This window comes from Prionailurus bengalensis, chromosome A1 (genome assembly GCF_016509475.1).
Source record: "Prionailurus bengalensis isolate Pbe53 chromosome A1, Fcat_Pben_1.1_paternal_pri, whole genome shotgun sequence".
NCBI lineage: Eukaryota > Metazoa > Chordata > Mammalia > Carnivora > Felidae > Prionailurus > Prionailurus bengalensis.
Genome location: NC_057343.1, coordinates 21,572,605 through 21,596,168, shown reverse-complemented (window position 1 = coordinate 21,596,168; position 23,564 = coordinate 21,572,605). Strand labels below are relative to the sequence as shown.

Genomic DNA, 23,564 nt, shown 5'->3' with positions numbered 1-23,564 from the left:
GTTTCACTGTATTGCTGGAAAAGACACACCTATGTCAATTTCCTTCTGTTATTATTCCTGGTCGAGTAAAACCGCTGCAGAGCCATGAGCATAGTCATGCATGTCTTTGAAGGTGAAGACGGTCTCACTCGTCTTCACATCTCCTGGCCCTGCGCTTGGCACACTGTAGATGCTGAAAAATACTTGTCAAATGAATAAGGTCAGTCCTACAAAAATAATCAAAAAGAAAACTTACTGTATAATGAGATCTCAAGAGCTTACTCAGTTCCCACCATCATTTCTGAGAAGAGCTGTGGAATACTTAAGGTATACTATCTTGTTTTTCAAGATCCCTATCCAATAGGTAGGAACAGTTTTATGATAGCATGACAATTGCTTATACGAAGATACATACTTCCAAAATGTTGGAAAACTGTTTTTGTGATGAGTTTAAACCTTTTCCCTATTATTTAATTTATATTATTATATTTGCTTTAAAGTGTTCTTCAAAAGTGAAAATAAAAAAGGAGCTTTGGGGTGGAATCTTCATAAAATCTGAATCTGTAAAATCCAGTAAAAAATGAGGCTTTTCTAAAGATACTTCTAATGGGAGGAACAGGGTCTAGGAAAAAATTCCGAAATGACAACTAAAGAACATATATCATAGCAAACTTCATTAAAGTACTATGGATTTTCCAAGCTTCAGTGTACATAGTCCCATCTAATTACAAGGATATAACCCAGGAGAAAAATAAAATGTCTTATCAGTCTTTGAGGCCACACCTCCATGTCTGCACATAACCCAGGGATGACAGTGGGTGAATCATTAACTGCTGTTTATTTGTGCTGATAGAGAGCTGTCACATAGATATCAAAAAGGTAGATATTTATTTCTTCATTTCTGGCAGCTTTACAAGTACCAAGCATTAAATAAGGGTGATCAAATATGAATACTACCTAATGGTCTATCCTGTCTTTGTCTCAGACAGTTGTATGAAGATATGTTTTATAAGGCTGCTAACCTGTCTTTCACGCTGTCAGTGTTAAAAATGATATTTTACTAAATTTCTAGCTTCTATCAAAAACTCTTTAGAAACCTCTAGAGATTGCTAATGGATTTATCTTATCACATGGCAGGGTAGAGTGAACTTTGTACAATGCCTGACAGAGTGCTTATGTTTATTAATGAAAGTTGGATTACCTGGATTTTGCTAACGTGTCACCTAGGCCAAGACACCTAATCTCTCTTGGGCCACTTTGCCCATGTGTGAAGTGAGAATTAACACAAATAGCTTCCAGTATTTCTTGTTGCTTAACAACTCCATTTCAAGGGGCGCCTGGGTGGCTCAATCGGTTAAGCCTCTGACTCTTGATTTCTGCTCAAGTCACGATCTCATGATTCATGAGTTAAAACCCCTGCATCCAGCTCTGTGCTGCTTGGGATTCTCTCTCTCTCCCTCTCTCTGCCTCTCCCCTGTTTGTGCTCTCTCTCTCTCTTTCAAAATAAATAAATAAACTTAAAAACACCTAAAACTCAGTTTTGAAACTATCTCTCCCTATACCACCTCTGGGTAGAATAATCCCTGTTTCTTACACAGCATAAACCTTTTTGCCTCTAAGTATTTCTTTCTTAAGTTTTAAGGGTTGCTGCCTTAATTATTAGCACTCAGGAATTTGGTCAGTAAATCCAAGTTTAACCTACCCTAACCATCCATACTCACCCTGATTTTATGGATTTGGATAATATTCATTCTCAGCCTTGACTTCCAGACTGACAGGCCTACACGTCTAGTGGCTGGCCTTCTCTTGGTCACTGTGCTATTTTTCTTTGGGTTTTCTTCAACTCACCCTTTCACCTGAAATGCGATAAGTAAACCATACATACATAGGTTAAGGAGAGACAAATTTTGTGTTTTGTTTCTTATAATGGTTGGTAAAATCCTCTGCTTAATTTTCAACCCCCATCCTAATGGTTGCATTTTAGAGATACTTTTGTGGCCACACCCTGGAATGGTAGCTATAGAGATCTCTTCCTGAGCTTAAATAATACATAGGAGACCATGGTACTCATAGTTTTGTCTATTTATCCCTAAACCTCACAGTTTTTTTGTTCATCACTTGTAAGTCACTGTTGTCTACTCACAAAACTGTGTGAGAACTCTGGCTTACCCTGTTGAGCTGGCACTATGTTCCTAAATGAACTTTAACATCATCTCCCCTTTCCAGAATTAACACAAAGTTAATATGACAAGTCCCAGTATAGATCCCTGGAACTCTTACATCTCCCATTTCTTTGTTTTCAGTTTAACTTATTTGGAGACTTGGCAACAGTCTGAATGAATTCAAATCAGTTTTAGAAACATCTACTTCAGCCTCTAACCAAGCAGGAACCATATTTATGATTTATGTAAACCAGCCTGTGTACTCATTACATGCTCTTATTTCCTGTATTCTTGATGCTTTGGCATCTGGGGGCCTTACTGACAGGGGAGGCACAGCCCCACCCCCAGTTAGCTGATTCCTAGAGACAGCCAGGATCCTGCCTTTCATTTACAAACCAACCAATCCAGACCCCCACCTCCTCTATCTGGCTCATACACTGCCCTGTCAATACTCCCCTGTCCTAATCACCACAGGGCAAGGTACCAGACAATTTGAGACAGCCTCTATACCCCAGAGCCTGCTGAACCTATTTAAAGTAGCAAATCCTAAGTGTGTTTACCCTGTGTTGACCACGGAAACCACAATAAAGGCTCACGCCTTGCTTTCCCCTTGTTCCTTCTGCCTCCTGACCTAACCTGACGCTTACCTGTGTGTGCCTGTGTGGCATGGTGTGTCCTTTCCTCTTGGGAACTGTAACAAATAAGCTTTTTCAAGGGCAGTCATCCCCTGATCTGTTGGCCCACCATACCTCAGTAAAAAACCCTACATTTTAAAACAACTGTTAGAACAATTCCAGGGACCAGAAGTCCATTTCTTTGCAAGGCAGCAATTTCAGTGGTGAATAGAGTTCTTTCCCATCTTAAACTGCAATCTGCTTCCTTGTACCTTCCAAATAATTCAGCCTCCAGGGCAACAGAGAATAAATCTACCCATTTTTTTCAGGTGATGAATGATGAGGTATCAGAAACACATCTATGATTGCCTTTCCTGAAATACATTTGTGAGAATCACACAGATGAATCTACAGAATTTTTTGGCTTTATTTCTAGCCTCCTTCTTATGATGATCAGCATCTGACAAGTCACTGTGGCTTCAACAGCCCAGTGAATTGAATATTTTCTTCTAACATTCCCATAATCATCCATTCATTCATGGATTAAGCAGAACCTCAGTAGCCTGGTAGCCTTCACTAGTTTATCACTGTCCTTTTAAAAACGTAGTATCTACTAGAACTGGTCTACTGCACATGCAGTTTCATTACCACTATTAACTTTCCTGGGTCTGTGCATCAGGCTTCTGCTGGTGCCTGTCACAGTATCAACTAACAATTTACCAGATAAATTTATCAATAAAAGAGACAGTTTCCTGTAATCCTATTTCTAAGATATAATATTTTGGTGTATACTTCATACTTTTTCCTAGACCCCAGGTTTTTATTGGCTCGTATTATACACAGAAATATTTAACAACTTTTTTTTTTTCCATTACCAATATATCTTTGGTATTCTAGAGTGCCAAACTTACAAATTGCAATTAGTAGAGCTCCCTGAGGGCAGGACTACCTTGTTTAAGTATTTATGAAACACACATAAATGATACAATTGTTGAATGACTATGTTGTAATGATTCCTATATAACCACAGATTACACATTTCAGCCAATACTGGGACAACTTTTCCTTTAAATTTCTAGAGAACTCTTGGATAGATAGTGTGTGATTTCATTTATTTTGCTAATTATATTTAACATTACTTTGTGTTTATACCCACTATTTCAATAATTTTGTCACAGTTATTTTAAAAGAGCAAGTTGAAAGGGGATCTCATATCTTATTCAGTAAATGGAAGAACAATAGTTAATTGATTCTACTATTATGTTTCTACTCATTCACATGAACAGCCCAATTAGCTCCCAACAGTATTTCCCTGCCAGGTTGCATAATTAGTGCAAATTAATATAAGTGGTAGCTGATTATATTCCATTTATGAGTTCTATGTTTGGTTATATCTGTGTACAGGGAAATTCTAGAGTTTTGATTGCAGATTTCTCCTCACAATCGTATCTAGTGTTTTTACATTTTCTAAAAGAAGTTATTGATTTAATGTATTTTATCAAAACTCATCCAAGATCTCACTTGCATTTCTAGCTATGCTTTTGCTGGTCCATATCTAGACTTATGTTAGAAAATAAATAGTTAACAATATCTGAGCAACAATATCATGCATATGTCCGTTTTTGTTAATGATTTAGAAAAGCCCTAAGTCAAATTGTTTTCTACCATCCTCAAATTAATTTATAATAGTCTGTAATCCAAGTTAAAAATATGTTCAAATTATCTTAACTAATGAGCCAAAGGCAATTAAAAACCAAACTTTTTCTGGTTTATAGTATGTAAACTGATGAAAAGATTTTGTTTCAGCTAAGCGAAATTAGTCAAAGACAAAGACAAGTATCATATGACTTCACTCATATGAGGACTTAAGATACAAAACAGATGAACACAAGGGAAAGGAAACAAAAAATAATATAAAAACAGGGAGGGGAACAAAACATAAGAGACTCTTAAATATAGAGAACAAACAGAGGGTTGCTAGAGGGGTTGTGGGAAGAGAATAGGCTAAATGGGTAAGGAGCATTGAGGAATTTACTCCTGAAATCGTTGTTGCACATGTGCTAATTTGGATTAAATTATTAAATTATTTAAAAAAATACATTATGGAAAATAAAATAAAATTGAAGGGAAAAAGATAATTGATATCTAAAAAAAACTATTTTGTTTCACATATCTAACATTACAAATCCTTGTTAATACTGAAATTACTGAAGTAACATGGATAATAAATCATTGATTTTCAACCTATGGAAACCTGCACTAGTACAAATGGATTTCTGCAGTATACAGAAAGACACTGGGCATGGTCTCTTTAGCCAGGAACAAATGCAGGTATTTGTGTTTTATGTTCCATCTATGTCTATATTTAGCTATCATTAAATATTTAAGCTATGGGTTTATACTGTACTAATATTCTTCATGATGGCTTCATGAAAGGCTTTATTTTTGAGTTTCTCTTAGCTCAATGTAATTTTTTAAGACTTTATTTTTTATTTTAGTTTAGATTTACAGGAAAATTGATAAGGAAGTAGTTTCCATATATCCCCTCTCTGTCTCTCCCATTATAAACATCTTACAGGATAAATGTATTTATTCATTTACAGTTAATAAATGGTGATACTTTATATTATTAAAATCCATAGATTATTCATATTTCCTTAGAGTTTTTACCTAATGTCTTTTTTCTGTCCCTGGATCCCACATTACATTTACTTGTTATATCCCCTTGGACTTGGCTCCTCTTGGGTATGACAGTTTCTCCAACTTTGTTTTTGATGACCTTGACAGTTTGGAGAAGTACTGCTCAAGTATTTTATAGGATGTCCCTCTACTGGAATTTGACATTTTTCTCAAGGTTAGACTGAGGTTATATGTTTAGGGAGGTAATTTTCCTAAGAGGACTTAGATACCTGCAGATTAAAAACACACATCTATACTTCATCAAACTGTTGCCGAGGACATAACCCATGCATCATTTTTAGTATTGTGCCTATTTTGTATGACTAGAGGCAGAAAAGATAGCCTTGAGAAAAAAATATGATTAAAAAAAGGTTGGCTTTTTAAAAAAAATAACTAAGAGGTAGATAACATTAATAAAGACAGCAAACAGTAGTCATTTTAATTTGCTTTCCAAAGTAACCATGTTCTTTACAAATTAAGACAGAACATCAGACAAAAATGCATAAATAATATAGTTAGTTCAATTCTGTATCTTCAGAGGTAAATTTAGGTTGTATATAAATTTACTTAAGTATATTTATGTTTTCAAAGCATACTGTCACAGTTTTATCTACCAAACAAACAATAAACACTGTGTAGGATTCTCTTGCCTATGGGTCAAAAATAGCCTTAAATCCTTAGAAATTTTATAGTAGGCAATCATTCTCTCCTGAGCGGTGGTTCTCAAACTTTAGCGTGTATTAGAATCTCCTGAAAGGCTTATTCAAACACAGATTCCTGGGTGCTGTTCCTGGCAGCTTCTGATTCAGTAGGTCTGGGGCAGGGCCTGAGAATGTGCATTTCTATAAAGTTCCCAGGCGGTGCTGATGTCTGAGAACACTATGAAAACCACTTCTTAAGAGTCAACAAGGAAGCTACATTTATTAAGTGCCTATGATGATTCAGATGTTTTTCAGATATTAGCTTAATTAGTTACAGAATCATATCAAGCAAGTATGAGTATCCCTTTTATAAATGGGGAACCTGAGCTCAGGGAAGCTAAGGAACTCAGCTGAGGAGGTAATGGGATTAGATGGCAAAATTACAGTTCAGATCTCTGATTCTAATGCCCATGTTTTTCTAGCACAACACACTTTGTACTTGTTGCCAAAGGAGGGAAATGTACACATCCTCGGCATGCTCTCTAGAAAAGGAAACTGTACCAATCACTGAGTACAGTGATTAATTCAGGTTAGTAGAGCATTAAAGGAATCTTAACTGAAGACTTGGCAAAGGCTCAAGGTCACAGAGAGGATTCACTGATCTCTGAACTTCTGAAATAATCAAGGATGAAGTGAATTTAATGTATACTTAACAAAACAGGAAGAACATGTATTTAGTATAGTACTAAATATTCCTTAATTACTATTTTATTATTCCTTACAGAAAAACACATATTTAAATAAAAGTCCTTAAAAGAATAATCTCATTATATTTAAGTTTAAAGCAGCATACTATTCTAAATGTCTGCCAGTGTATACTACATCACCAATCAACCACTACTTACTCTGGTATTGAAGTAACACAGCATGATGGTCTTCAACAAAATGCTCTGACATTTACCAAAACATTTATCTCCTTTCACAAAGCAAATCAAAAGCAATGACAAACAAAATAAACAATTTAAAGTTTAAGAAAAGTGGTACGTTTTACAGTAAATAAATCACCAAAAAAGAAGTTCCCAATGATATATTTTCTGTCACTTTGTTATCCTCTGTATAAAAAAGAACACCGAGACACAAAATTATTAGACTGCAGACTTAAAATAATGAGGTCTAAATTTCAGAATGAGAAAAACCCACCCAACTCTACATCTCTATTATAAAAACAAATACTTTACGTAAGAAAGATTCCCTTTTAAATATCTATATACATATTTCTACTTAATACTGTTAATCAAACCCACAGTTATATTTATTTAAATAACAATTAAATAAACTGTCCAAAATGCAGATTTCATCTCACAGAAGTATTTTAAATCACAACTTCCAGATGGTATCTTGAATACACTGGTTCCTTAAACAACATTAACAAGCATATTTTTAAGAATATATTTTCATCTACAGGTCAGGTAAAGCTTTATTAAACGGTAAACACTTTTAAAAGTGCAGAAACACAAGTTTCAAAAACAAATACACTCAGAAGATCTGCTGTTCAAATAATATTTTTTCAAAACCAGGTGGAGGAGTGTGATAAAATTCACTGAACTGGCAATCCAAAATTGCACTGTCATCAACTAGAGACAGAAAAAGAAAGAAAGAAATTAGAAGCCTTAATTAGAAAGAATACACAACTATAAAATAAACTGTCTTTATAATATCATAGTGTTAACAGGCAAAAAGAATAAATACATCTGCTGTCCAGGTTACAAAACATAATCCTACTTGATAAAAATAACCACAATGTAAAACCAAATCCATCAAAAACAATGAAAGGCTATATATCAAAATATTACTAATAATCAGATAGTGTGAATAAGAGTACTTAACTTTTTCCTTATTTGCCTACTGTATTTTCTTAATTTTATACATTAAAATGTATTACTTTTTAAAAATTGTTTTATTTTGAAATAATTATAGATTCAAAAAAGTTGCAAAAATAGTAAGAGTTCTATGTACCCTTCATCCAACTTCCTCTAATGGTAATAGGCTACATAACTACAGTATGATCTCAAGACCAGAAAACTGACATCAATACAGTACTGTTAACTAGACTGCAGTCCTTACTCAGCTTCTACTTTTTTTTTTTTTTAATGTTTATTTATTTGAGAGAGAAAAAGAGTGTAAGTCAGGGAGAGAGGGAGAGAGAGAATCCCAAGTAGGCTCCATGCTGTCAGTGAGTAGCCCGACATGAGGCTTGATCTCATGAACCATGAGATCATGACCTGAGAAGAAATCAAGAGTTGGACACTTAACTGCCTGAGCCACCCAGGCGCCCTTCTACATGTTTTTACCAGCATTTACCAAAGAGAAATAAACGTATACATCCACACAAAGACTTGTACATGAATGTTGATCATAGCAGCTTTATTTGTAATGGCCCCAAACTGGAAAAAACCTAAATATCCATTAACAGGGGAAGAGAAAAACAAATTGTGATATAAGCACACAATGAACCATATATACTACTTGGCAACTAAAATGAATGAATTATTGATACATGCTACCACGTAGATCAATCTCAAAATAATTATGCTGAGATAAGCCAGAGAAAAAAAGAATAATACAAACTTATGATTCAGATAATCGGTGGTGACAGAAAGTAGATCAGGGCATTGCTTGGTTGGGGCTGGGGTGGGAGAGGCAAGCAGGAGGGATTATAAAGGAACAGAAGGAAACTTTTAGGAGGGATGAATATATTCATGATGTTGACTGTGGTAATAATATGAATGTTCATTTCATAGCTACTTGTTAAACTACAGAAATATGATTAATGCACATTACTAAACTATGTGTATTTCATAATAAATGCAGGAAAAAGTTAAGTACTGAATTTGACATTCATGAAGCCACTAGAGATTTTAACAAGGGTGGTTTCAGTGAAGTGGTGCTAAAGGCAGTCAGACAGGGCTGAAGAACTACTGAATGATACAGCATATGGCATAGAAATGAAGCCATATAAAGCAGGGTAAACAGAGGGCTAATGAGGGATATGAATTTAGGAAGGGTTTTGGGGGATAAGGATGACTCAGAATTTTCATAGGCATTGAAGAGAGAGATTCCTGACAGGAGATACAAGTGAAATAACTGACAAAGTGAAGTCCCAGAGTTGGGGAGTTTGAAATCCAGACTATACACTGTTTATTTTAACATGAAGCATACCACTTCATCTAAGATGGGACAGAAAGAAGGCAAGATTGGATCTGATCCAGAAAAGCTTTAGGAGGGTAAGGCTGGGAAGGTGGAGTGCACCATTAATAGCCTCATTCTTTATAAAGTTGAAGATAAGGTCATCTGTGGAGAATGAGGAGGGAATTCAAGAAGCATAGTCAATGTGTAGAATGTAAAAGAATTGTCAAAAAACGTTGACAGCTTAGGCTGGAAGTCAAAACTTTGTAATGACACTCTTTTTGAGTGTGACATGTTTTTTTCCTCTCCATAAGTTCTGTGTTAAGAGCTGACAAAATGAATGACTGGATGGATCTAGGATTAGAGATGGGAAGGAGGGATAAAGGGTAAAGGAATTTAAGTTAGTTAGTTAGTTATTTTTGAGAGCCAGAGAGAGACAGAGCGTGAGCAGGGGAGGGGCAGAGAGAAAGGGAGACACAGTATCAGAAACAGGCTCCAGGCTCTGATCCCGATGAGGGCTCGAACCCACGAACTGTAAGATCATGACCTGAGCTGAAGTTGGACGCTTAACCAACTGAGCCACCCAGACGTCCCATATTTATTTATTTTTAAGTAATCTCTATACCCAACATGGGACTCAAACTCACGACCGTGAGATTAAGAGTTCGATACTCTACCAACTGAGCCAGTTTTATTTTTATCTGTGATAGTAACAAACTATTAAAATATTTGGCTTAATTTGACTAATTTACTAATGTCAATTTATAAAATATATATTATTTACTATCTATAACTTTACTACATTAAAAATTATGCTGAATCAAAGAAATAATTTGGAATAAAAATTTTATTTGCTAAACTCATTTGTGTAATTCATTCTACTGATATTTATTTCAGACTCAGTTTTTTAGAATATTAAGCTACATTTCCAATTATTTAAGTAAATAAAGGAACTGCTTTTAGGCTTGCCCAATATGGCAAGGAAACTAACTGAAATCAAACTTAAAAATACACTTTTACATGCAAAGACAGAGAAGGTAAAATCACTGGAAAGTAATTTTTAGGAGAAAAGAAGACTAATGAAAACCTTAACTAAAAAGTAAAGCATATGGGGTGCCTGGGTGGCTCAGTCGGTTGAGCGTCCGACTTCGGCTCAGATCATGGTCTCACCGTTGGTCCGTGGGTTCGAGCCCCGTGTCAGGCTCTGTGCTGACAGCTCAGAGCCTGGAGCCTGCTTCACATTCTGTGTCTCCCTCTCTCTCTGCCCCTCCCCTGTTCACACTCTGTCTGTCTGTCTCTCTCTCAAGAATAAATAAACATTAAAGAAAAAAAAAGTTAAAAAAAAAGTAAAGCATAGGCTTTGGTTATTATTATCCTATTATTAAATATTTACATTTGTTATTTGAATACTTTTCTGATGTCCCAGTCTGTCATCACTAACACTGCTACCTTTCTAATAAATTACTATAAAAATTAGTAATTAGTTTTTATTATAGCTCAAATCTAAAAATTTAAAGTAATTAAATGAGAAAATACTTTTAGATCTATTAAAACCACAGGCAGAAAAATCAGATACTTGTTGCTTTAAAGTTGGGAACATAAAAACTAAAGCAGAATAGTGACAAAGGCACTGTGCTTATGTTTGTTATTTTCTATAAAGAGAGACACCTTCCTTTTTAGAGATACATACTAAATATTTATGAATAAAATGATATATAACATCTGACATTTACTTCAAAATAATCCAAGGAGGGACGGTGAAAAACAGGAGGAGTATCAGTATTAGGGGGTAGATGAAGTGTTACTGGCTCCAAGTTGATAATTGTTTGAAGCTGGGTGATGGGTACATGAGCGTTCATTATACTATTTTACTTCTACACATGTTTGAAATTTTCTGTAATAAAAATTAAAGTAATTAAATGGTATAGGGTCATCTCTTAAGTAACCCAATTCTTGAAGGGATATACTTGTACAGAAATTATAATACATACATATCAATACTATTCAAAGTCACAATTTTCTCTCTCTCTCAAAAGACTTTTAACATTCAGGTAATTTTATAAAGGTGACTAATGGTCAATCTACATAAAATTCCCATCTATAGTTCCACAATATTCTTTACAATTACATTTCTTGGTAACCTAAATCTCCCTAATAACTGGCAGAAAGAGCTTTGTAAATTCAGTAAAGCTTTTTGGAATGTTCTAGAATATATGAATACATGATTCAAAAAGGGAATATGGTTATTATATATTTAATTATATTCAATGTTTTGGGCAGTTTTTTAATACATGGGGAATAAAAAGCTTCCTTAGTACTGCGAAGTGGGATTATAGTATCCTACTCAGTACATTTCATAAAAAAAGGTCCTTATTAACTTGTCCAGATTTTTTTTTTAAGTTTATTTATTTATTTTGAGAGAGAGAGAGCCAGAGAGGGGCAGAGAAAGGGGCAGAGAGAGAAAGAATCACAAGTAGGCTCTGCACTGTCAGCACGGAGCCCAAAGTGAGATTCGAACTCATGAACAGTGAGATCATGACCTGAGCTTAAATCAAGAGTTGGACACTCAACCAAATGAGCCACGCAGGCACCCAACTTGTCCAGATTTTTGAATGCCAGTTATTAAGTTAAGGAAAATGTCGAGTAAAAGTTAACATATATAATAATATTTAGAAATATTTTAGCTTACCATAAACAACCGGATACACTGTCCCTCGTATACCTGATGCTGGACAATGCATATTTTTTCCATTCAAATATACATTTAATTCTACATGGTCATATGTAATACCCTAGGAAGGAAAAAAAATGTTAAAAAGTAAAAATATAAACGTTCCAATAAAAAAAGCCTAAATAGTCAAAAAGCACTACTGGGAAGCATGGAAAAAATTAAAGTAAGGTGTCACAGTAGCTTTCATTAAGGGTTTACAATTTGGTAGAGTTCTACTTGAACTGAGCTAAAAAAAATTAGTGGTGATTATGTGGGGGCAAAGTCATGTAAAGTCCCAAGGGTTCACATCAGAGGTAAAACAAATGAGGAACAATTTGGAGTCTGAGTTATTATATTCAGATAATCTGAATTTTATATTCTGAATATTAAGATGATATAAGTACTGCCTACCATGCACAGAGAGGCCTTTAAAACTCATAGAGAAAACACTGCTCTCTCTCTATAGAATTTGATCTTAAGGGGGGAAAACAATGAGGTTTTTAGCATTAGGGCTTACTACCTGTCACTGTTCTCAAGTTGTGAAGAAGTGTCTTCAACTTATTTCTGAAAAGAAATACACTTCCGTATCTGTTTACCTTGCTCTCGTATATGTCAAAATGTATTACCAAAGTGAAGCTAGTGCTTACAATGACTATAACTGGTAGTTAGTACCCAGCTAAAAACAGAAAAACAACAGCTCAAAAGACTAAGAAAAAAAAGTAGAATAAAAATAGATCACTCTGTGTATCTATACATTATTGATGGTACAAAAGTCACGATGAATACTAACAATTATTATTAATACATACATTAAAATGCTGGAAAACACTTAAAAAGCCTGTATTATCTACCAAGCACTATTCTAAGTACTTCATGTTTAATCATTTGATCCTCACAACAAGACGGGTATTATTATTATCATCCCCATTTTATAGATGAAATAGCTAAGGCACAAAAAGGTTAAATAATTTACATAAGGTTAGAGAGTTAGGAGGTGGCAGAGCTGGGATTGAAACCCACGCAGTATGGCCTCAGAATACCCTACTTGCCATGCCATACTACGTCTCTTTAAAACTTAATGTCATAGTTACTACCTGATGACAGAAAGCCAGCTTTTCTTTGAAGAATTAAGTAGACAGTTCTTTCAGTAGAAAAATCATCATCAGACCAACAAGCAACTGCTCCAAGGAATTCTGACTGTGGATATATTTTATTTTATTATTTTTTTTTATTTTTTAAATTTTTTTGTCGTTTATTCATTATTGAAAGATAGAGAGAGACAGAGCATGAGCAGGGGAGGGGCAGAGAGAGAGACACACACAGAATCCAAAGCAGGCTCCAGGTTCTGAGCTGTCAGCACAGAGCCCGATGCAGGGTTTGAACTCACAAACCGTGAGATCATGACCTGAGCCGAAGTCGGACGCCCAACCGACTGAGCCACCCAGGCACCCCCTGACTGTGGATATATTTTAGAGGTAGAAAAAGATCTGACACATGATCTAGTCTTAACTTCCCTCACTTTCCAGTTAAAACAACAAAGGTCCAGATGAGTCAGTGTGTTAAGTGCTATAAAAGATTCTCCTCAAACCTTAGCAAAGCCACGGTTTAAATAATAATTTATTAAGTTACAAAATATTGAGAGAGACAGTTTTTGCAGTTTTTGTTTCATTTCAGTTTATGTATTTAAATATAATTATAAAGTTAAACGATAGCTGGGATTAGTTTCTGTAATGAAGAGGCCTTTTTTTCATTCAAAAAACAAAAACAAAATTACATAAAAATAATGTGTCCTCTCTTTAGAGGACTACCTTACGGGACATCAGGCCTGTAATCTAGGCACCCTTCACCACCTGGTGGCAGCATATACTGCCAGCAAGCAAATTTTAAAGCCCAAACCTGCAGCATAATGGTAAGGTCTCAATACCAAAGAAAGAAGTGAGAAAGGATATGAGAACCCCCAACTCCTACTAGCAGGGTTTAGTTCCAACTATTTCTAATTTAATCTGTCCTTTTTATGATCTAGAAACTAGGTCTGATTCCACCATAATGACACCAAAAAATCTGACATAATTGTTTGCATGTTCAGTGAACGGACTCTGAAATTAAGCTGCCTGTATAATAATCCTGGGATCCCTCCATACAAGAAGTTACTTAACTTCCCCTAATCTGTAAAACGGTGATAATAATACTATCTATGTTATTGAGTCATTATGAGGATTAAACAATTTAAACCCTGCCAGGCATTTAGAACAGTGCCAGGCCTATAATAAATTCTAGAGAAAAGCATTTGCTATTATTAGTAATGTTATTATTATTACATAGAATGGTTATAAAACTTCTCTCAAACTGGGACCTCATCAAAATAAAAAGCTTCTGCACACCAAAGGAAACAATCAGCAAAACTAAAAGGCAACCGACAGAATGGGAGAAGATATTTGCAACAACATATCAGATAAAGGGTCAGTATCCAAAATCTATAAAGAACTTCTCAAACTCAACACCCAAAACACAAATAGTCCAGTGAAGAAATGGGCAAAAGACATGAACAGACACTTCTTCAAAGAAGACATCCAGATGGCTGACACATGAAAAAATGCTCAACATCACTCATCATCAGGGAAATACAAATCGAAACCACAATGAGATACCACCTCACACCTGTCAGAATGGCTAACATTAACAACTCAGGTAACAAAAGATGTTGGCAAAGATGCAGAGAGAGAGGATGTCTTTGCACTGTTGGTGGGAATGCAAGCTGGTGCAGCTACTCTGGAAAACACTATGGAGGTTCTTCAAAAAACTAAAAATAGAACTACCCTACGACCCAGAAATTGCACTACTAGGCATGTATCCAAGGGATACAGATGTGCTGTTTCGAAGGGGCACATGCACCCCCATGTTTATAGCAGCACTATCAACAATAGCCAAAGTATGGAAACAGCCCAAATGTCCATCGATGGATGAATGGATAAAGATGTGGTATATATATACAATGGAGTATCACTCGGCAATCAAAAAGAATGAAATCTTGCCATTTGCAACTATGTGGATGGAACTAGAGGGTATTATGCTAAGCAAAATTAGAGAAAGACAAATATCATATGACTTCACTCATATGAGGACTTTAAGACACAGAACAGATGAACATAAAGGAAGGGAAAATATAAAAACAGGGAGGGGACAAAATATAAGAGACTTTTAAATATGGAGAACAAACAGAGGGTTACTGGAGGGGCTGTGGGAGGGGGGATGGGCTAAATGGGTAAGGGCATTAAGGAATCTACTCCTGAAATCACTGTTGCACTATATGCTAATTTGGATGTAAATTAAAAAAATAAACACACACACACACACAATAAATAAATAAAAGGCTCAAATTCCCCCCCCCCCCAAAAAAACTTCTCTGAAATTAAACTGAAATAATGCAATTTTAGAATATAATTTGCACTTTCCAAAACTACATATAGAAGGAAAAAAGTAAGCTTAAGCCAGGTATGTTTCCTAGTGCTGTGGGAGGCCCTACGGGTATTATATGATTATTGTATGAATATAATCATTTGGTCAGATGTTGAAAGCTTATCTTTCTTGATTTCTCCTCAGAGAATGGCATATGACTTAAATTCTACACATATGAAAATGTTTTTCCTGTCTTATACTAAACTGATAAGAACAAATACTACACTTGATCTTGGCTAAAAGGCTAAGAAGCAATTGTTTTTCCTGTCTTATAATCATTTCTACTTTTCCTATGCCACTGTCAGCAATTTGGTGAAATTTTTTCTCAAATGTTTGAACTAAGAAGATAAAGGTAATATGGTAGGGTGATGTTTTACTTTTCTTGATTCTTCATATATTTCACCTTTTTAAAGTTCTCCTTTTATCAGGATGGGTACAAAAACTCAAAGTCTAATTTAATAATGCTGACAGACTAAAAATGACATTCTTAAATCTGTCAGTTTTTGGTATCAGTCATTTCAATGAATGAGATAGGAAGGCAAAAATAGCACACAGTAGTTCAATACATCAACAAAGAAAAACATTTGTTACTGATTATCCTTGCTTATGTTTGAATTTCATCTTAGTGTAAACAGCTTGATAGCCTCAACCTGACTTCAAGATTCTCTTTCAAGAAATATCCATTTGAGTAAGAGTGTTTTGTATTATGGACATCTGGCAATGATCTACAAATACAAAACCAGCTATTCAAAAAGATGAACAGGGAAAAACAGATTTCAAAAATGGTTTATGCCTTTTGACTCCTACAACACTTTCAATAATTTACCCATTTTAAAACTAAGTGTTCTTTATACTTTTTAAACTGCAGAAGAGATGGAAGATCAGACCCCAGTTAAAAACCTTATTTTCCACATTTGTCTTCATTGTTACCAAAATACTGTATAGTTCTTTAATTCAATAACCTGGATTTACCCTGTGTCATCTTATTAGAAACTTTCCTTCATTATGTATAGATTCCTTTCAATTTGGTACCAGAGCCACGAACCCAAGGTTCTATGTAGAAAAGCACCTTTGCTGAAGGAGATCCTAAGCCTCTGTCCCTCATCAATAGCTAAAAGCCTGAAATCTGTGTAGAAAGTTCTTCAATAATAGCATATAAAAAGAAATAACTGGGAAAGACAGAAAGGGATCTTTGGATTACATTTTCAAGAGGGTGGCTTTGGTAATGACTTAAATATATCTAGTTGGGAATAAAAATAGAGAAGTCTTAACAATATGTAACTCTTTCCATCCCCTGCTTTCCAAAAAAAACTTTTCTACAATCAAACCTTAGGATTTTGAGTCCAGTTCTTTGAAGAGTTGTGAAAGTGAAGAAGTTTAATAAGATTAATGAGGTTCAACACTCCTAATAAAATGCTCTTAATTAAGAGAAGTTCATAACAAATTAAACATAGGCATACCTTATTTTGCTGCACTTTGCAGATATTGCATTTTTTTTACAAATTAAAGGTTTCTGTCAACCAAACGTCGGGCAACTCTATCAGTGCCATTTTTCCAATAGTATTTTCTCACTTCAAGTCTGGGTCACGTTTTGGTAATTCTTGTAATATTTCAATCTTTTTCATTATTATATGTAACAGTGATCTTCATTCAGTGATCTTTGATGTTATCATTACAATGATTTTGGGGTGCCACAAACCACGCCCATATAAGACCAAAAGTTTGAACAATAAACGTGTGGGTTTTAACTGCTCCACTGACCGGCTGTTGCCAGTCTCTCTCCTTCTCCTCTGGGATCCTTATTTCCTGAGACACGATATTGAAATTGGGTCAATTAATAACCCCACAGTGGCCCCTAAGTGTTCAAGGGAAAGGAAGTCACATGTCTCTCACTTTAAGTCAAAAGTCAGAAATGATTAAGCTCATATAGAGAGCCAAGATAGGCCAAAAGCTAGGTCTTCTGCACCAATTTTGCCATGTTGTGATGCGAAGGAAAGTTACTGAAGAAAATTAAAAGTGCTACTCCAGTGACTATATAAGTGATAAGAAAGTGAAACACCTTCTTGCTGATATGGAGAAATTTGTGGTGCCTGCTTAGAAGATCAAATCAGCCATAATACTCCCTTAACCCAAAGCCTAATATAGAGCAAGACCCTACCTCTCTTCAATTCTGTGAAGGCTGAGAGAGGTGGGGAAATGACAGAAGAAAAGTGTGAAACTAGCAGAAGTTGATTCATGAGGTTTAAGGAAAGAGGCCATTTCTATTACATAAAAGTGCAAGGTGAAGCAGCAAGTGCTCATGCAAAAGCTGCAGCAAGTTGTCCAGAAGACCTAGCTAAAATTAGTGAAGGTGGCTACACCAAACAACAGATGTCAGTGTAGATGAAACAGCCTTCTACTGCAAGAAGATGCCATTTAGGACTTTCATAGCTAGAAAGGAGAAGTCAATATCTGACTTCAAAGCTTCAAAGGACAGGCTGACTCTCCCGTTGGGGGCTAATGCAGCTGGTGACTTTCAGTTGAAGCCAATGCTCATTGACCATTCCAAAAATCCTAGGGCCCTTAAGAGTTATGCTAAATCTACTCTGTGTGCTCTATAGCTGGGACAACAAAGCCTGGATAACAGCACTTCTATTTACAACATGGTTTACTGAATATTTTAAGCCCACAGTTGAGACCTACTGCTCAGAACAAAAGGCTCCTTTCAAAATATCACTGCTCATTGACAATGTATGTGAGATTAATGCTGTTTTCATGCCTGCTAACACAGCATCCATTCTGTAGCCCATGGATGAAGGAGTAATTTCAAGTCTTATTACTTAAGAAATACATTTCGTAAGGCTACAGCTGCCATAGATAGTGATTCCTCTGAAGGACTTGGGCAAAGCAAACGAAAACCTTCTGAAAAGGATTCACCATTCTATTCAAAAAAATTTTTTTTTTAACATTTATTCATTTTTGAGAGAGTGTGAGCAGGGGAGGGGCAGTGAGAGATACAGAATCGGAATCCGGCTCCAGGCTCTGAGCTGTCAGCACAGAGCCCAATGCGGGGCTCAGACTCACAGACCGCGAGATCATGACCTGAGCTGAAGTTGGACGCTTAGCTGACTGAGCCACCCAGGTGCCCCGAGTATTCACCACTCAAAACATGGCCTAAAAACATTCATGATTCATGGGAAGAAGCCAAAAGATCAACATTAACAAGAGTCTGGAAGAAATTGATGGCAACAAAGAGTTGGATGCTAAACCTACTGAGCGACCCAGGTGTCCCCCCCCGATATTTTCTAATATGAAGGTTAGCAAACTTTTAAAATTGTGGGTGAAGATTTCTCTGATGTGAGAGAAGCAGGAAATGTTGATCAAGAGCCAAGCTGTCATTAATTCTCCTGAATGGGAATAAGGGCTCACACTAATTTTCCTGGCCAGTGGCAGCTCTAGAAAGGAGAGCAGTTAGGTTAGCCAGCAGCATCTTTATCGAGTGCTTTCTCTGGAACATGTACCTCATTAGATCTAATCCCAGTGCTTCGGAATTCAAACTACAAACTCCCAAGCAAAACTATATACACTAAAAGCCGTTCAAGTTGAATAATTTACAGTGGAAAGCAACTCCACAAGAAAACTCACCACCACGTCTCCCTCCTGTGGGAGGCTGTTTGCTGGCAGCCTGTTTTTCTCCTCGTTGTTGTGGTATAGGGCTCCATCATTCCTCATCACCAGACTGTGGGCATCTCGGCCAAGAGGAATCTGATTCAAGTTAACTTTCTGAGTTGCGACGCCAATACCCCATATTCCTAAAAAATAATAGTTTAAATGCCCCCAAAATCTGAAGAATATGAAACAAGGGGTTGTTTTTAAGAGAGTGTAAATTGTTTTTAAAAGAAATGGCACGCTATCACTAAACTATCTTTTATTAATTTTTTAAAAAAACAAATCTTTTAAAAGTAGTTTGCAAACTACCCTATATTCTCGACAGATGGAGTACAGCCTAGGAGATAAGAGAGGGCCCTGAAGCTGTAAGGACTAGGTTAAACCTTGGCTTAGCTATGTCCTCTGGGGCAAGTTATTTAACCTCTGCTTCCTCACCTGTGAACTTGGGATTCTAACAGTACGGACCTCAAAAAAGTTATTAAAAGATATAGCAAGGTAATCATGTAAAGCACTTGTAACAGTGTAAGTACTCCCCCCACAATCGGTTAAGTGAAGCAGAGTATTTTTAGATGTTAGCTATTATCATCATCACTACTCTCTGAAAGATGTTTTTAAAAAGCTACACGTTGAATTTAAAAGGCCTAGGGTTCCAGTCAAGCACTACTTTGGAGAAGTGGGAAATTAGTCTTTAGTTTTTACATCTATATAATATGTGACAAATAATATAGGACCTGGTCAAAATTATGGAGAGGAGAAAATTAAGGATGAAGTGTAAAATCATTTTCTTACCCGTGCCTTAAGTCAGTGGGCTTAAAATCTTTTGGTCTAAGCTGATTTTAAAGCAAGCAGCTCTCCTCTTAAGCAGCCAAACAGAATACCTAGAGCTCTGGATTTTGTCTCAAACTGTTTCCTTCTCAGTTTTTATCAAAATCAGTTAGGAGAAAATCTATAAATGGAAGAAGGTTTCAAGGTCATGTTGCCAATCGATTAATTTTTCTGAATTGAGCAAGACTATCAAAAAGTTGCATGTCTGGATATCACTGTCTGGGCTTCCTAAATAATCTATGTAATTTATTCTCCAGAGTGGGACAATTTTAAGAGTAACAGAAGGTAATAATATTGATTTCATGGGACAACAGTTCTTGACAGGATTACTCTCCTTACCCCTAAAGAACTGTGCATGCTGTGATACATTTTGGCATAACTGCCTCAGGCTTTCATTGAGAGATCAATTTACAGACTCCAACAATGTATTTATTCCAGGAATGTCACTGAAGATGTCATCCTTTATAGAAAATCCACATAAAAATTTGTACTGGATTCAAGGATCTAGAAAACATTTGCTTTTCTTGAGAAAAGGTATGTTTTACTTAAGATTTTAGTAGCCAAAGATATTTTATAAAAGAATGGAGGACAGATTCATATTTATTTCATATACTTAGCAAAATCAGTATTTTGAACTAATTTAGAAAACAAGCTCCAGAAGGATGCTTTATACCATTCAAGCTTGTCGAGTAAAAGTATGATTTACTTCCCTCTACTTTTCCTATTCTACACTTATACTTACATTATTCATACTATATTTCACTAGTAATTTTTTATAATAAAGCTTTAAAAATATATTTCTCCATATTCAATATGGCTACAAATTATCTAATCATTATTATAATACTCAAGCAGAAGTGTTGTATGATTCAAGAAACTCCATAAGTTTTTAATGAGAAGAATAAACATTAGCCTTCCATCAGAATTCTAAATTTGCTGATTGCTTCAGAAGACAATGAACTTGGGCATCTTAACAAGAATTAAGAGGAAAAAAAAAACGGATCATAAGATTGATCTTATGCTAAGATAAAACATCAAGAGTCTACACCTTATATGCTTGACCAAAGAAAACATTTAGTACCCAAAGGCGCATTTAGTACCCATTAATAACGCTAGTGCCTAACACTGATCCTGTGTGCCCTGTCTTTAAAACACTTTCATTGGTATAACTCATGTGAAGCAGGCTAACAGTTCCTGTAATCCCATTTTACAAATAAGAAAACTGAACCTAAAGTATAATTTAACTGGAACCACCCGAGGGGTGGGAAAAAGGATCTTCCAAATAAGTTTCCTGCTTTTTTATTGCCTCATTAATCTTTTCCATATATCGAGAACTGCTCTTAATAGTTACAACAATTAGGACTTTTAATAGTAAAGGACCATTATACCGACCTGTGGACTGGATTTTGAATTCAAAGTAGCTTTTGTTTTGATGTAAAGGGGCACTGGCTAAACAACCTCCTGTTCCACATATTCTTCTTCCATTTTTTACAATGACAACATCTGTTCCTAAATAAAAAATACACAGTGTGAAGTTTTTTATTTTCTTATCCAACAATCAAGGTTACCTTCTTTCACTTTTAATTCTAAATCAAAAAAATAGCGATGCTATATTTACTTTGAAATTTAGAAATGCTGATAAATTCAGAACAATTTTTACTTCTCCCCCCGCCCCTTTTTCCCCCTGAGAATGTTTGTATTAATATTCATTTGCGGCTACAAATCCTGTTTGGGCAATTTAGTAACTCAGTAGGAGGAGCACCAGAGGCGCTCCCCTCACCTGGGAACAGCTGACGAGTCTCGGGAGGCGGCAGCTCCCGAGATTCCCGTGAAAATGGGTAGGTGCGCACACGCACCTCCCGATGACAGGGGCAGACAGGGCTGCGTAGCCTTGAACACAGAACAGGGCCGAGGTGGAGTCCGCCGCGAGACGAAATGGGGTCGAGGGCAGCAACTGAGAGCAGGGAGCGGAGGGCGGCGCCCGGAGAGGCAGGGCCGCGCGTGGGCGTGTGGTCCCTCCGACCCCTCACTGCCCCCGACCCGCCGCGCCCCACCCGGCGTGGGCCGTTGGGTCTGGAGAAGGGAGGGCCCTTACCCATGTGCTGCGTGTCCAGCTGCACCGCCGGCATCTCCTTCAGAGGGATGTGTCCCGTCCCGCCGTCCCTGCAGCACCGCAGGCAGCAGAACACCGAGGCAGCCATCACGCCAGGACCACCGACTCGGCCGCCTCCGCTAGCCGCCGGCCGCCCCAAGCCCGCGGTGACGCCGCCCCTACGCCTTCGCTCCGCCTCCCGCCCCTGCCCGAGCGCCGGAGGTATCTGTGTCGAGCGCGCAGACCGATACAGCGACGCCCCACGCCGGGAGGGCGCAGTGCAGGCAGAGGTGAAGCCGGCCTGTGCGGAAGATGCGGAGGATCTGCGCGTGGGGAGGGGCGGTGTCGAGAAGGGGGCGGGGCTGGAGGCGGAGCAGGGGCAGGGGGCGGGACGGGCGGGCAGGCGGAGGACGGCGTGCGCCTGCGCGCGGAGTCGTTTTTTCCTCGGCGGGGCTTCAAGTTTGAGTTCTTACGTTGAGCAATGCTCAAGGCGTCGGCTTCTCCGCCTGGTTTGCAACCGTACGACGCTGCGTTTTAAAAACTGTTCCCCCCAACTTTGACATTACCTTTAGGGATGAATTGATAGAATCAAGTCAGGCTGGGGGAGTGGAAGCCCCGAGGTTTTCCACACACTCCCATCCTCCCACGGCAAGCTCGGGGCTGAGAGAACTTTACCTCGACCGAGCCTCCTCCTCCTACCGTAGCAGATTTCTGAAGAATTTCTTCAAATTCTAAATAGACACACAGGCCTCAGAAGTAATGGTTGTTAGTGACTTCACCGTGGATGTGCACCCAGGGCTCTAAGTGGGCCCTGATGCATTTTAGGTGCAGAGATGCGCATCCCGTGGCTCCTGATGCCACGCGGTTGGGGCTCCCAGGAGGCCGTCCAGGGAGGATACCTCTGGGAGGTACCGCTTGACGGGCCTCTGCCAAGCTCACCCTCTTCGTGGATTGGGGGTTTCTAGGAGTGTGAAGAGAACTCCCGAGGGAGCGAGGATGTCTGGTCCCCCAAAGGAAGACCTCGTTTCCTACCATCTGCCCCTTTCTGCTTCCAAGTAGGAGGCCCACAGGGTGGTCATCTGTCATCTCCTTGCCTGCTTACGTCATCTGTGCCTGGTCGATTTCATATCTTTAAATACAGGGGTGCCTGGGTGGCTCAGTGGGTTTAATTCCTACTCTTGATTTTGGCTCAGGTCATGATCTCATGGTTTGTGGGTTCAAACCTGGTATGGGGCTCCACGGTGACAGTGCAAAGCTTGCTTTGGATTCTTTCTCCCCCTGTCTCGTTGCCCCTCTCCTTCTCGTGCACATGCACACGCTCTCTCTCTCTCAAAACAAATAATAAAATAAACTGTATTTTTAAAAAGTGTTAAATACAGCTTGGTGCCTGGAGATGGTCTTCAATGACCCCTAGCATTAACCGGGCTCAAACCTTTATTCCCAAAATGGTTTCCAACCTGGAAGCTTCACCCAAGTTCAGGCTCTGGGAAACAGATGCAAGATGCCCATTTCATATGTAATGGTTTCCTATACATAACTTTTTAGTGACCTGAGTGCAAATATCCTTAATGG

The 23,564-nt window shown here is 37.5% G+C and overlaps 1 protein-coding gene and 1 pseudogene across 1 annotated transcript; both read right to left on the bottom strand.

Annotated features, from left to right (window-relative positions):
• Positions 1-5,839: 5,839 nt before the first annotated feature.
• Positions 5,840-22,196, bottom strand: SPRYD7 (SPRY domain containing 7). Its single transcript, XM_043578348.1, has 5 exons — positions 21,996-22,196; positions 21,293-21,409; positions 19,052-19,218; positions 11,951-12,053; positions 5,840-7,709 (listed from the first exon to the last, which is right to left on the bottom strand). Exons 1-5 carry the CDS (start codon positions 22,099-22,101, stop codon positions 7,612-7,614), a joined length of 591 nt encoding a protein of 196 aa, XP_043434283.1. The 5' UTR covers positions 22,102-22,196; the 3' UTR covers positions 5,840-7,611.
• LOC122496905 lies at positions 15,570-15,683 on the bottom strand (annotated as a pseudogene).
• Positions 22,197-23,564: the final 1,368 nt, after the last annotated feature.

Bases quoted from the DNA above. Each gene is read 5' to 3' on its own strand.
- SPRYD7 (XM_043578348.1), bottom strand. From the start codon at position 22,101: ATGGCTGCCTCGGTGTTCTGCTGCCTGCGGTGCTGCAGGGACGGCGGG. The intron at 12,054-19,051 runs GTGAGTTTTCTT...TTTCCTTCCTAG, and splicing joins CACAGGAGGGAGACGTGGTG to GGTATTACATATGACCATGT. The intron at 7,710-11,950 runs GTAAGCTAAAAT...TTCTGTCTCTAG, and splicing joins AGTGTATCCGGTTGTTTATG to TTGATGACAGTGCAATTTTG.